Source organism: Salmo salar, chromosome ssa22, assembly GCF_905237065.1.
Source record: "Salmo salar chromosome ssa22, Ssal_v3.1, whole genome shotgun sequence".
Classification (NCBI taxonomy): Eukaryota; Metazoa; Chordata; class Actinopteri; order Salmoniformes; family Salmonidae; genus Salmo; species Salmo salar.
Window position 1 is genome coordinate 41,776,176 of NC_059463.1, and position 16,083 is coordinate 41,792,258.

Here is a 16,083-nt window from a genome sequence, read left to right on the forward strand (position 1 = left end):
CTATAGAACTCAATTTTTATGGAATGGTCTGCCTATCTATGTGAGAGACGCAGACTCGGTCTCAACCTTTAAGTCCTTGCTGAAGACTCATCTTCAGTAGGTCCTATGATTGAGTGTAGTTTGGCCAAGGGGTGCGAAGGTGAACAGCAAGGCACTGGAGCGCCTAACTGCCCTTGCACCCCCTTGGGCTCATGCGGTGGAGAAGAACTTCGTGGGCTATACTCAGCCTTGTCTCAGGGTAGTAAGTTGGTAATCTGTTGATATCCCTCTAGGAGTGTGGGGGCTGTGCTTTTGAAAAGTGGGTGGGGTTAAATACTGCCTAGTTGGCCCTGTCTAGGGGTATTGTCGGACGGGGCCACAGTGTCCCCCGACCCCCTCTGTCTCAGTCTCCAGTATCTATGCTGCAATCGTCTATGTGTCGGGGGGCTAGGGTCAGTCTGTTATATCTGGTGTAATTCTCCTGTCTTAGCTGGTGTCCTGTGTGAATTTAAGTATGCTCCCTCTAATTCTCCCTCCCCTCCCGGAGGACCTGAGCCCCTGGATCATGCCTCAGGATTACCTGGCCTGATGACTCCTGGCTGTCCCCAGTCCACCTGGTCCTTTTGCTGCTCCAGGTTCAACTGTTCTGCCTGCGGCTAGGAAACCTTGACCTGTTCACTGGACGTGCTACCTTGGCCCGGACCTGCTGTTTTCGACTCTCTGTCTACCGCACCTGCTGTCTCTACCTCTGAATGCTCGGCTATGAAAAGCCAACTGACATTTACTCCTGAGGTGCTGACCTGTTGCACCCTCTACAACCACCGATTTATTATTTGACCCTGCTGGTCATCTATGAATCTTTGAACATCTTGAAGAACAATCTGTAATCGTAAACACTGCCTGGCACAGCCAGAAGAGGACTGGTCACTCCTCAGAGCCTGGTTCCTCTCTAGGTTTCTTCCTAGGTTCCTGCCTTTCTAGGGAGTTTTTCCTAGCCGCTACTTCTCCATTGCTTGCCTTTTGGGGTTTTAGGCTGGGTTTCTGTATAGCACTTTTTGACATCCCTTTGAGCCAGTCAGCACAAAGATACAGGTGTCCTTCCTAACTCAGTTTCTGGAGAGAAAAGAAACTGCTCAGGGATTTCACCCTGAGGCCAATAGTGATTTAATACAGTTACATAGTTTAATGGCTGTGATGGGAGATAACTGAGGATGGATAAACAACATAATAACATACACAATACTAACATAAATGAGTGAAAAGGAAGCCTGTACAGAATAAAAATATTCCAAAACATGCATCCTGTTTACAATAAGGCACTATAGTAAAACTGCAAAGAATGTGACAAAGAAAAACAACTTTTTGTCCTGAATACAGAGTTATGTTTAGAGAAAATCCCAACACATCACTGAGTACCATTCTCAATATTTTCAAGCGTGGTGGCTGCTGCATCATGTTATAGGTAAGCTTGTCATCTGCAAACACTACAGAGTTTTTTGGGGTGATAAAAATAAGCAGAATAAAGCTAACCTAGTTCAGTCTGCTTTCCAACAGACACTGGGAGAACAAATTCACCTTTCAGCAGGACAATTACCTAAAACACAAGGCCAAATATACACTGGAGTTGCTTACCAAGATGAAGTTGAATGTTCCTCAGTGGCCTAGTTACAGTTTTGACTTAAATCGGCTTGAAAATCAATGTACAATCCAGGTCTGCTAAGATCTTAGACTTAACCCCCGGCCCCCCATAAAATAAAAATGAATGTTCTAAAGTTAATTTCCTGCAATTCTACACATTTTGCCATGGGGCGTAGCGAAAATGTTTGTTTTAAAGCACGTTTTCTGCAGTTCTACATATTTTGCCATGGGGCCGACGTAATTGTTTTGCAGTTTCTCAACCAGCTGTTGAAGGAGTTCCCACATATGCTGAGCACTTGTTGGCTGCTTTTCATCCCGGAGTCGCCTCTTCACTGTTGACGTTGAGACAGGTGTTTTGCGGGTACTATTTAATTAAGCTGCCAGTCGAGGACTTATGAGGCGTCTTGTTTCTCAAACTAGACACTCCAATGTACTTGTCCTCTTGCCCAGTTGTGCACCAGAGCCTCCCACTCCTCTTTATATTCTGGTTAGAGCCAGTTTGCACTGTTCTGTGAAGGGAGTAGTACACAGCATTGTACGAGATCTTCAATATCTTGGCAATTTCTCGCATGGAATAGCCTTCATTTCTCAGGACAAGAATAGACTGACGAGTTTCAGAAGAAAGGTCTTTGTTTCTGGCCATTTTGAGCCTGTAATCGAACCCACAAATGCTGATGCTCCAGATACAGGGGGCGGCAGATAGCCTAGTGGTTAGAGCGTTGGACTAGTAACCGAAAGGTTGCAAGATTGAATCCCCGAGCTGAGCCCCTGAACAAGGCAGTTAACCCAATGTTCCTAGGCTGAAAATAAGAATTTGTTCTTAACTGCCTAGTTAAATAAAGGTAAAATAAAAAATATAAATAAAATACTCAACTCGTCTAAAGAAGGCCAGTTTTATTGCTTTTTTAATCAGAACAACAGTTTTCACCTATGCTAACATAATTGCAAAAGGGTTTTCTAATGATCAATTAGCCTTTTTAAAATGATAAACTTGGATTAGCTAACACAAGGACCCTAGTCCTTCAAAGAATTCATTAAAATCCAAATAACTTCACAGATCTTCATTGTAAAGGGTTTAAACACTGTCCCATGCTTGTTCGATGAACCATAAACAATTAATGAACATGCACCTGTGGAACTGTTGTTAAGACACTAACAGCTTACAGACGGTAGGCAAAAGAAAGATGCCCCAGGGTCCCTGCTCATCTGCATGAACGTGCCTTAGGCATGCTGCAAGGAGGCATGAGGGCTGCAGATGTTGCCAGGGCAATAAATTGCAATGTCTGTACTGTGAGACGCCTGAGACAGCGCTACAGACATCCTCCTCCTTCATGTGGTGCCCTTCCTGCAGGCTCATCCTGACATGACCCTCCAGCATGACAATGCCACCAGCCATACTGCTCGTTCTGTGTGTGATTTCCTGCAAGACAGGAACGTCAGTGTTCTGCCATGGCCAGCGAAGAGCCCGGATCTCAATCCATTGAGCACGACTGGGACCTGTTGAATCGGAGGGTGAGGGCTAGGACCATTCCCCCCAGAGATGTCCAGGAACTTGCAGGTGCCTTGGTGGAAGAGTGGGGTAATAATCTCACAGCAAGAACTGGCAAATCTGGTGCAGTCCATGAGGAGGAGATGCACTGCAGTACTTAATGCAGCTGGTGGCAACACCAGATACGGACTTACTTTTGATTTTGACCCCACATTTGTTCAGGGACAAATTATTCCATTTCTGTTAGTCACATGTCTGTGGAAGTTGTTCAGTTTATGTCTCAGTTGTTGAATCTTGTTATGGTCATACAAATATTTACACGTAAAGTTTGCTGAAAATAAATGCAGTTGACAGTGAAAGGACATTTCTTTTTTTTGCTGAGTGTATATATAACATTTATTTTTTATTTAACCTTTATTTAACTAGGCAAGTCAGTTAAGAACAAATTCTTATTTACAATGACGGCCTACATCGGCCAAACCCAGACGACGCTGGGCCAATTGTGCGCTGCCCTATGGGACTCCCAATCACGGCCGGTTGTGATACAGCCTGCATCCGAACCAAGGTGTCTGTAGTGATGCCTCTAGCACTGAGATGGAGTGCCTTAGACCACTGTGCAACTCGGGAGACGTGTGTGTGTGTGTACTTTTTACCCCTTTTTTCTCCCCAATTGGTAGTTACAGTCTTGTCCCATCGCTGCAACTCCCTTACTGACTCGGGAGAGGCAAAGGTCGAGAACCACACAACCTCAGATACACAACTCTGGCAGTCTCTCGGTCCCAGCTTTGATGCACCTTGACACACCTGTACTGTCTCTGCCTTCTAGATCGGGGTTCCCAAACTGGCCCCCCTATCCAGCATTGGCGAACACCCCACTCCCCCCTGGGCGCACATGCACGCGCCACGTTTATTTCCATGGGCACAAGCACTGTTCGTGACGCAAACTGTTTACACCCCTCTTGGTGGAGAGAATTTTGCAGCTTTAAAGCTTATTTTGTGGGTGCGGGTGAACAGGCTGTGGCTTGGGTGGCTTAATGATCTTGAGGATCTTCTTGGCCTTCCTAGGACACCGGGTGCTGTAGATTCAGTAGTCAATCTTTGAGCAATTTAAGGAAATATTATTTCACTCCTATTTTAATTTCTCATAAATGAATAAACATTTAGCATAGTTGAGTGCTCGCTATGCACTGATCTTGGGTCAGTGCTTTATTGCGCTGTTTAGGTTGTCTATCGAAGGAGTTGTCTATCAAGGGCACTGCGTTCATCCACCTCTGGCCTGCTGGCCCCCCTACCTCTGAGGAAGCACAGTTCCCGCTCAGCCCAGTCAAAACTGTTCGCTGCTCTGGCACCCCAATGGTGGAACAAGCTCCCTCACGACGCCAGGACAGCGGAGTCAATCACCACCTTCCGGAGACACCTGAAACCCCACCTCTTTAAGGAATACCTGGGATAGGATAAAGTAATCCTTCTAACCCCCCCCCTTAAAATATTTAGATGCACTATTGTAAAGTGGTTGTTCCACTGGATATCATAAGGTGAATGCACCAATTTGTAAGTCGCTCTGGATAAGAGCGTCTGCTAAATGACTTAAATGTAATGTAATGTAATGAGTTTAAATAAAGAGCCGGGTTATTTGAATAACATTCAAGGTAAAGAGTGAGCGGACTTGTGTTTATCTTGTGTCCTGGTTAAGATCGATCCGCTATTTCTAAATCTAGCTTCTGATGCTAGCAGGGCTATCGTTAGGTTGTAGCATTTGGTTTACTTTAGATTTTAAAACCATAAATGTTGGTGATAACTAGCTAGCTAAGCTACTGTGTTTATACACACACACACACACACTAGATAAGAGTATTTGCTAAATGACAAAAATGTGTTGTAACGAAGCTTGCAAGTAATTTCCATATTTCCTCCTTTCCCACATCTGTGCAGCAAGACTGATTTGTAATGGAGCTGCACAATTACAGCAGGCTGCTAATGCAGCAGCTCCGCGCCCTGAGGAAGGAGGGTCAGTTCTGTGACTGCTCGATCCTCGTGGGGGACACCCCCCATCGCGCCCACAAATTGGTGCTGGCCGCATCCAGTCTGCTATTCAGGTTGATTCATTAAGCATTATTTTCAATAAAGCAGCTTTGTCACCTGTAGTGTCCAATGAAATAGCAATGGCCTCATTTATGAAAATTTCATAGCCTACGGAACACACATTGTAATTTATAAACAATACATATCCTACAGTACACCCACAACAAACCACTCCTCTGTCTCAGGTCTCTGCTGGAGGGCACAGACAGTATCTGCATCGACACAGCCTTATAGTGTCTTCCCAGGAGTTCTCCTGCGTGCTGGACATGGTGTACACCGGAAAAATGTCCCCAGGGAAACACAACTTCACCCGCATCATCATCGCCGCAGACAGCCTGCAGATGTTCGACGTAGCTGTGGGCAGCAAGAACATCCTCACCAACCTGATGAGGCAGTCGACTACTACTACCACCACCACTACACACAATACGCAACCAGTCTCCCCTCCACCCACCGCCGCCCAATCACAGCTCAAACAGCTTCAGAGCCCCATGTCTCCAGACATCTCAGAGCCCCATGACTGTCAGAAATGTCGTCTGACCTTTCCCTCGTTGGAGGACCACTGGAAGCACATCCAGGAGTGCCACCCCAAGGAGTTCCACCAGTGTCCTGAGTGCAACAAGATGTTCACCGACCCCGTCCTGCTGGAGAAACACATAGCTGTGCACGCTGGGGGAACACCATACAGCTGCAAGCTTTGCCAGAAGTCCTACCAGGTGAGAGAGAGAGATTCCCTGTAACACTGACATCCTTGGCTTGAAGGGAGTTTCTGTATTGTGACTCTAACAATTAAAATGTTTATTTGCATCTTTGCATTTAACCTCGTTCTCTCTCAAACACACATTGGCCTATAGCACACACTCCTTTATTCTCATGCTTTACTATTAAAGGATGAGTTGGTAAAGCCTTGTGCTTGCAACGCCAGGGTAGTGGGTTCGATTCCCGGGAACACCCATATGTAAAATGTATGCAGGTGTGACAAAGTTTCTTTGGAGAAAAGTGTCTGCTAAGTGGAATATATTATAATATATCTTACCGCACACATCAAATGTCAGGGCTGTGGTATCATAACCGTACCAACCACCCGGAGGTGTTTGCAGGATAGACCCACCGACAGCTCGTCTCTGATGCAGTGAAGCGTATGTTGCAAGTTCTTCCCTAGTGCCAGGAGTCTGGCCAAGCACCAGAGGAACAAGCACCCAGGTGAGGACACCCACAGCTAGGGAGAAACCCAGGAAAGGCTTCCAGACCTAACCTACCCTGTCCATGCTATTACATTACAACCACCTTTTATTTGCTTGGGTACATAACTGACGTAATATCTCCTTATTGTTATTGTTGGATTAGTGTTGTCCATCCCTGTTAAGGAATATGCCATTTGGGGTTTTCATCTTAAATGATGTATTTGTATTATGTGTTCCTTCCAATCCCTTGTGTCTCCTAAAGGCATGTTTGATTCTGACGGGCTGCTGGTGGGGAATCCAGACCTGAGATGCATGCCAGCACCGAGCATTTCAGCCAGGAGGGGGCAGTGTTCGGCTGCTCGCTCTGCCTGCTGGTCTGCCCCTGCCAGCTGCAGCTCCAGGAGCACTTGCTCTCCTGCCACCTAGGGGCGCTAGAGGAGCAGGCCTCCACCTCCCAGACGGTAAAGTGCATCCTAAATCAATCCTTAAACTCTACCCCCTATACGCTTCCGAAAGGGTTGAATAGGGGTAATGGCTCCATCTATCCCTCTGATAGACTAAGTGTAATTTTTGGAGGTGTCATAATACCCATAAACTCTAGTTGTCAAACAGGGAAATGGTTCTAATCGTTTTTCTACCATTCATTTTTCCCATAGACGATTTTAGAAACGCTTCAAATAAGGCCTGTTTCTTTCGTGTAGGTCACCCTGGTGTGACGTTTTGATAACCATGTAAATCTCTCTCGGACAAGGTGACCTTTTTCAATATATTCGGCTCCATTTACTCTGATTCAAATGCAATTGGCATCAAAATAGACATCATACAAAACTATAAATCCCTGCAAGCTCCTGCAGGTCATCTCTAGCTGACACCTTTGCTAACAGGTATTGTGTCAATTTTAAATTTTCACAAGACAGTTCACAGAATTGTCCATTTAAAGAAATGTAGACAATTTATTCGTTACTACATTTAACTAACGTTAGATCGTTAATCCAGAGATTCTTAGCTTTGTCTCGATTCGGCAGTCTCGTCCAGATCATAATGGCATTTCAAGTTCTTTATGATAGCCACATTAGCAGCTAATCATCGTTTCATTTTTGGGGGGTAAATACATGTGAATATATTGATAAAAGACACCTTGTCCTGGAGAGAGTTGCACGGTTATCAAAACGTCACCCCAGGGTAAGCCTATCAAAATATTTCCCTGTTTGACCGCTAGGTTTTATGGGTATTATGACTCATACTGTGGTACTCTATTGCTTATAATATCCAAAGCACTTAGTCAAGCGTGTATAAATTTTTTTACATATGGGTGGTTCCGGGAATCGAACACACTATCCTTGCGGTGCATGTGCCATGTTCTACCAACTGCGCTACAGAGGAAACAACACCTATCCAATCCTGTCAGATCTACACTATTGAATAGGGGTTGGGACGACGGGGGGCGGCTTTGGCTCTAGGCGCTCCTATATGTTTTCTCCTATCTCATACAGTATATCTATGTTAGTAACTATGGGAAGATAGTGAAATGTGAATGACATGTCATTCCTCCTATTAGGTGATTGAGACAGAGGAGGACACTGCTGGTAGGGCAGAACAAGTGATCTCTGTGGACCAATCCCAGCAGGTGTTTGTTGCCCTGGGAGACAGAGAGGATGGTCTCTCAAGCACGGAGGTGATGGCGGTTAACGTGGAGGACCTGCTGAACGGAACCGTCACCTTTATATGTGGAGGTGACCTCTGACCCCTAGTCTCTACTTCCTGGAGAAGTAGGAACTGTCCTAGCAATAGTGGCAGCTTGGAATGAATGAAACAATCTTGACACTAGCAATGCCACTGGTTTTGTATCCTGTAAGAGCTGTAAATATTGAGATGGTGTGTACGCTTATACACTAAGTGATAAAGCGTAACCTTTGAACCCTCAGGATTGGTGTCTTTTTATTAATAATCAGTCACTCTGTTATTGACCTGTGTATGAATCTTTCTGTATTTCTATCCTTTTGACCTGGCGTGTGAAGGTTTGCTGTATGAGTGTTGTACACGGTTGGTTGATAAATCTGTGAAATCCAGCACCGTATGAGTTTAAAAAAAAACACTACTTTCCAGAATCTTTATCCAAAATAATATTTACCTACAGTAGAATTATTCCTCAAACAAATAATGGGATTCAATTTTTTTTTTGAAACAACACATCAGCAGGTTCACAGCAACCTTAGAGTTCTGTCTATGGCCGCGAGCTTACACTAATGGTTCACTAGACGGAATCATAGCGCAGCGGTAGTCAGTCTGGTGTATATACACGCTTCACTGAGGAGGTATGAGGTATGTGCCTCCTTAAAACGAACCCAGATTACTGACCATTAATATATATACTCAGCTTATTCAATGAACACACTTGAGGTCGATGTTGCCGTCAAACACAGATCTATATATGATCAGATTTCCCCAACCTGATATTAATGCTAACAGGGCGATGAGAAAATATCTACTGCTGGATCAGTGGTTATTGGCCACTTCTTCCTGTGCTAATAAGCACACCGTTTGGGTTTGAATTTCATAGCCCTGAGTAGAATAGCACTACCTACATTTATGAGGTGCTCATTTCAAACATTGAAGAAATCGTACTGTGAACTTGTTGCATTTGGAAAATAAATATATTCTGCAAGTATACATACATTGGTTTGACTGGCCTGGTCCCCACAACTCAAACATGACAGACTCATGACTCATACCATATAATCACACTGAAAGACCACCTTAGAAACTACATTCAGCCACTCGTAATCAGTAAACGCAACAAGCCTTGTGTTAGTTAAAATGAGGTCAGAAGCAGAATTTAAAAGAGTGAGTTGCATTGGTTTTGCAGGCAAGTCAAGCAGAGAAGAGATTTGGGTTTCACAACATGGGTACCAAATGCCGTTTTATTAGCCATACACCAAGTAACTTGCAAACTTTGACCTACATCAGGGGTATTCAACTCTTACCCTATGAGGTCTAGAGCCTGCTGGTTTTCTGTTCTACCTGATAATTAATTGCACCCACCTCATTTCTCATGTCTAAATCAGTCCCTAATTATAGGGGAACCATTTTAAAATACTCAGTGGAAGTGGCTTCGAGGTCCAGAGTTGAGTTTGCGGGACTTACATTATATAGAATAGCAGGGAATATACACAGGGGTCTCGGTGGGCACTGAATACAACATTAACAACCATCTCCTTTACTCCTGCCACTGCAGGGAAGACCTGAGGAATAAAAAACAGGCACCTCCTTCAAAAAATATTTGATTATGGTCTCATAATATATTTTTCCCTTTTCGTGTGTAGTTTTACTTATTTACACTTTATCAGGTATAGAAATGGTCCAAATGGACCAACAACATGCTGGTATTTGGTCACTATTTCTTTAAATAGATAGAGGTAAATTGATCATTGTATTTTGACCATTTGTTACATGTTTCTATCTACTGAACAAGACTGGGAGAAGTTCAGGCGTTGTGCTGGCACATCAAATAGGCCTTTGTGCGCCAGGGCTTTCAAACAAAGTTTAAAAATAGACCAAGACACATCCTCACTCAGAAAAAACAAATACCTTCCACAAGACACAAACAGTTCTCCCATTGACCCAGACAAGACAACCAGCATGGGTTAAACATACGTGGGTTAAAATAAAAACAGACATGCCACTTTTGAAACGTGTCATTGAGGCTAATGTTCAGTAACATAGGTTGACTGATGACACACACAGACAAATCATGAATAGAACATATAAAGCAGGGTCGGCAACACGCGAGCCAAAACCGTCCCGTGATTTTACTTTTAGGTACAACAATACTAATATCACCAGGAATTCAGATAAAAATGTGTTTCATTTAGGAAATCTTTTCGCATGTATTCTCACAAATGTAATAAAAAGATATGTGATTGTGTCTTAATGTAATCGATGTATGAAATTATTGTTATTTTCAAATAAAATCTATTTTTGGACTTAGTTGTGGTCAATTTGCAGTGTTATTTGCAAATTTACATAATTATGTTCCGGCCCCCCGACAATTTGCTCTGACAAAAAACATTCCGCGGCTCAATCGAGTTGCCGACCCCTGATAAAAATGGGTTGGTAAAATACACATCCACATAGCTGCTCTGCTCACAACCACACATTCAGGTTGTTACACGGTAGTAAAGTAGGTACTGTATTCCCTTAAACCCTCCAGATACAGTAGTGTCTCAGAGTTATTGTTCGCTGGATAAAATGTGGAAAGTAGCATCTAGAGAAACAGATGAAGCAAAGGAGACGACTTCAGTTACATCTGCTCAGTCCCAGTAGTGGTCCGCTTTCATAAGCCTCTCAGGGCAGGTCCCAGACAAGGTTATCAGGATACTACGGTGTTTATAGGTGTGTGTGAGCACAACTAACATCTCTAGTTAGTCGTTTGTATATGTTTGTACTTGTGTAAGACTGAGTGCCAGATGATAATCTTTCAAGATACCTAGTATGTATATCTGTGTCCAGTGGTGGTGGTGCCGGGAATGGTAGTATAATGTAATTTGACCAAACATTTCCCTAATGGCCCGCCCGGTGAAGGAAAGGCATCCTGTGTGAAACATTGGTAGAGCATGGCACTCGCACAGCCAGGGTTGTGGGTTTGATTCCCGGGGCAAACCATACATAAAATGTATGCACACGACTGTAAGTCGCTTTGGATAAAAGTGTCTGCTAAATGGAATATTATATACAAATTCTATGAGAAACAGTGACATACACTCTGAATGACTTAAAATGATAAATCTCATATTAGTCTTTCACACTCTGTGCTGTGCCAGTAGGCTAATAGTAGGCCTACTGCTAAAACATACATGAGTCTGTCATTCACAGGTTTCAGATGGTTTTTTTAAGCTCAACATTCTGATCTGATCCATCAGCCTTATTCATTGATAGGCGTATACCTTCACTACACTACTATACGCAATGTGGGGATTAAGGAGTATACGCAATGCCCACTGAAAAACACGTGGGTAAACGGCCTATACCCTCCACTACACCATTGTCTGTGTCTATCTTTTAAGATACCAAGTATGTACAGGTAACTGCCAAAATAAAAGAGGAAACACTTGAGTAATGAGGGACACAAAGTATATTGAAAGCAGGTGCTTCCAAACAGGTGTGGTTTCTGAGTTAATTAAGCAATTAAAATCACATCATGCTTAGGGTCATGTATAAAAATGCAGTGCAGGCCATTATTTTGGCGACCATGGCTATGCCCCCATAGAATGACAATTCCCCCATCCACAAGGCATGAGTGGTCATTGAATGGTTTGATGAGCATGACAATGCCAAATTAGGAGAGGAAGTTTGCCATTATAGCTAAGATCCAATGGTGCTTATTGGTGAGAGTGGAGATGGGCTCTAGCTGAGGGATTGGGACAGTTATCTGGGAGGGCATCAGACACTTCCCTGGAGTATGTGTGGTGCCTCTCATCACTTCGGTCTTTCGGTGGACCCACTCTCCCCAAGTAGAGCCCCACCAGCCACTATACTTTCATTCACAAGGTATTATAAACTGACCACAGTATTTAAAGATGCACTATGCAGAAATTCTAATAGTTCACATCATTTCAGTTTAAGTGACAAAACAAGCAAGTATAGTGTAGAGAATAACTGTACCATCTAAACCACTGTGAAATATATTTTCCATAACCAAAAATATTGTATTTCCAGCTGTTTGAAGCCGGTGTACAAAACCAAAAGTAAAAGACACAAAACCGAAACTTAAAAAACGTGAAGCATAGAAAGAGCACATTGAACAGATCTACTGCTTCTTAGACTGGCTTTCAAATAAAATTATAGGTCTTTAACTCACATTTCTTTGTGTATTTTGTCAGGTCGCCCAAACAGTTACATATTGCAGCTTTAAGTGTCAGTCTTTCGCCAATGTATTTACAATGACATAATCCAGTCTTTTGGTACATTAGGAGATGAGTTAGAGTTTATAAGCCCTAAAAAGGCACAAAGAAGTACTTGCTTTATGTCTTTGGTGTGTTCTCTGTTAAACGTTTGCTCAGCCTACATGTTCACACGTTCTATGTCACTGGAGATAGATGCGGTGGGAACATGTGGGTCTGGACAGATGTGATGTCATTGATGTTTGTGTGCGTCTATCGTTTTTATTTTGTCTGTATATGTCTATATTGTTTGAAAAATGTAATGTAATCGTACAAAACAGTGAAGTTGTTCTGGCTCTTGGTGGTCCAACGCCCCATTAAGACACTTTATGTTGGTGTTACCTTCATTTTTGCAGTTACCTGTATGTCTATCTTTTAAGATACCAAGTATGTATGTCTGTTGGCTACCATATCTACTGTACTCTACTGTATGTGCGAGCCACATCCTAATCTCAGGTGGTGATCTTCTTGCGTAGCAGGTAGGCATTAGTGATCTGGTTCATGACCACCAGGGCTGGGAACATGGGCAGCAGCGGGAAGGCGTACCACATCACCCCCTTCACCGCAGCCTGGAACCAGTCCGAAAACATGGCCGACACCACGGTCACAATCGCCAGCAGGTACACCACCAGGCCACAGGTGGCGTGGTAAAGCTTGAGCCGTGGCGGGGACAGCTTGAGCAGCTTGGGGAAGAGGAGGCAGATGCCGCAGGCGGCCTGGAGGACATTGGCAGCGAGGGTGCCAACCCCCAACAGGCTGTGCCAGGTGGCCAGGTGGGGGCGCTCTGACACATTCTTGCTGGCCACCATGAAGCCCATGCCAGTGGCTGCAGCCAATAGGGCCAGGGCTTGGATGAACCAGTGCAGACGGACCTTACCCTTCCGAGCCTTGAAGCAGAATGGAGTCCCCTCGGGAGAGAAGAGGAGGATCCCCTCGGTCAGGCACAGGAGGTACTGAGAGAGGAGAGGGGGAAGATAATCACAGGGTTAAGAATGGGAGGAGAGGATGAGGGAGGAAATGGGCAGAACAGGAGATTAAACCACCCTTAAACTTTGAATTTCTTCACTCTGATGTTACCTCAAGCGGTTTGTGTATGTATGTATGAAAGGGAGACATTTGTTGTGCATCTCTGTTGGGTCAGGAGTTCATGCTATGAATAAGTCCGTAAGGGACAAAGGATGACTGGATTTATGAACACTGTCTAAGCATAACGCAAAGACAGGGTTTAACACCGAGAGACAATGGACAGTGTTGTTACGTATGTGTGTGTTGTCAGTGTGAGAGGGGGAGAGCGATATTGTGTAGGAAGGAATCTCTTGTGGTAGGGCAATAATGTTTCTGAGATTTCTTAGAATGCAGTGTCAGTTCTGCCCAGTAAATCTCATCTACAACCTATACTCAGCAGCGTCCCACTAAACAGTGCTGGGCTGACCGCTTTATAACTGTTTCAAGTCCGGACTTAAAAATGAATGATATATACCAATAATAAATGTATGATATAAACCCTGGATTGCTGATGCTATGTATTGGCCATTGAGTCTTTGAAGCCACAGATCAGCTATGTTGGCACTCCCCAGTTGGAGCAGTCCTCCATAGAAATGAATGGAATTCTACAGTATTTCCAAATTACATGTATTTATGTTGTAGTGGGGACATTTAGGAAGCTGTCGAAATCCATTTATTCATGTTTACATTTATTTTTCACACGCTTCTTCTATTAGACACCTTAATGCATACTTTCAAATGATATGTGAACTAAACATATAGGAAAATGTTATATATTTGTCCTTAAGTATTTTTTTTTTGATTTGTACTAATGTTACTATTAGTACTCAAAAATGTACTTTAAGGAAAATGTATTATTTATATAGAGAGAGTAAGGAGAAATAGAGGTGGATGTATAATTCCTTCGCAGCCTCTCCGAGTCGGAGAGGCATGACATGGCAGTGTACATGTCACAGCAGAAATAAGATGGTCATAGAGCTTAATCTGCCACAGTGACATTACCTTACCTAAAACTAGAAGTAGCTGGTATTTCGGTTTCGTGTTACACTTCAGCCAGTGTTTGTGTGTGTCATGTTTATGCCATTAGGATCACTTACTGCACTAGACATACAAACAGGATGCCAGGAAAAGAGACCTGAAACACAGATGCATTGTTTAAATGTCAAAATGTAAGTTACTACTGTAGTCATCAACCCTAGTCCTTGGGATCAATGCTTTGCTGGTTTTTTCTCCAGCCCAGCACCAGAGCAGCACTCTGATAATTGATCAACTGATACTTGATCAATATTTGAGGTGCTTTCGTGCTGGTGTGGATCAAAACCCACCAGTTCCCCAGGCTTGCTGGTTTTGTGCTGAAGAAAGGTTAGGATGTCATGTCAATAGGGCAACAAATTACTGTTGTATGACGCCAGTACAATTAGTAGTGACAGACATTTAGGGTACTCACTTGTTCCAGGGCGAGACAGTAGTGAAATCAGCACAGTGAGACCAAAGGCAATAACATGGGCAGCGATCACCGCGACCCTCCGCATCCACACATGGAGCCAGAACTCGCTCATCCCCAGCCCCTCGCCGACCGGGCTGTACTCCACATCAACCCGCATCTCCCCTCGGCTATCTGATAGCATTCAGGCTGACTGTACAATGACAAACCGACGGTCTCTGTACAGTTGCAGAAACATGGTGAATAGTTCGGAGATGAATATGGTCAGTTATTCTACTTGAACCGTTGGCGCCAGTTTACCTGTGACCGCGCCGGGGAGTCTAACTTCAGCGCTGCAACAATGTATCACAAACTGTTGACCAAAACATCACAATAAAACGATGTCACGAAACGATAGTCATGCAGTCTCTTCAACGGATTAGTCGACAGTCGACAGTAAATCCCCTCCCGTTTAAGAGATTATAAAAGGGCAGCGTTTTCCTGTTCCGCACCTCCATAGACTAAATCAAATTCCAAGCCGACCGGTTTAATTCCGGGACATCCCGCAGACAACAAACTGCTTAAATCTAGCAGCCACTTTCAGTCCTGCGCACCTACAATTATACTGTACTACTACTGGTTCAAATCGATCAGGTGGGTTCTTCAATCCACTTCCTGGGTAGCGACCAATTGGTGGATAAGACGTTTTACAGGTTTCCACTAGATTGCACAGCCACAAAGTCAAAATAGCTATATCGTAAAAAATAATTCATGAAAACAAAAATTAGCTTTTTGGACTTAACTTTATATTAAGGTTAGCATGGTGGTTAAGGTTAAGTTCATCAGAAGATAAAATGTAGAAATGGGCTGGGCTAATGACTGTGGCAACCAGTGACGACCTGTTTCGAGGCTTGGAGAAAGAAACATCGCGACATCAGATCAGGGAGACATCCGGTATTTCAGCAGCAAGAGCCGGTATCCTACCAGGAAGAGCGCGCATTGTCCTAATTGCACGCACTCGTTATAATACGTAACGGTTGATATGAACGAGAATGAGTAAAATGTATCTATACCATATAAAAAAAACACAACCTCTTAACAGGGAGTGGCCCAAATTGCATTGACATGACGGAATGCGGTCCATTGAGCGATAAAACGTTACCCGAGTGCTCCTTGTCCTACCTTGACGCAAAGGCGTGTAGCCTACCCTTCCTGTCTGTCACTACTAAATATACCGGCATCATACAACAGTAATTAGACAATACAGTGAGATAATTTCTCAAACTGCCATGCTTGTAAAATAAAACGGTATTTGGGACACAGAAGTATCTGTCAAGGGCGCAA

The 16,083-nt window shown here is 43.7% G+C and overlaps 1 protein-coding gene across 1 annotated transcript; it reads right to left on the reverse strand.

The window, feature by feature from the left end:
- Positions 1-9,004: 9,004 nt before the first annotated feature.
- Positions 9,005-15,928, reverse strand: LOC106583474 (probable transmembrane reductase CYB561D1). Its single transcript, XM_014167684.2, has 3 exons — positions 14,764-15,928; positions 14,414-14,451; positions 9,005-13,264 (listed from the first exon to the last, which is right to left on the reverse strand). The coding sequence occupies exons 1-3, from the start codon at positions 14,942-14,944 to the stop codon at positions 12,764-12,766; spliced, it is 720 nt and encodes a 239-aa protein (XP_014023159.2). The 5' UTR covers positions 14,945-15,928; the 3' UTR covers positions 9,005-12,763.
- Positions 15,929-16,083: the final 155 nt, after the last annotated feature.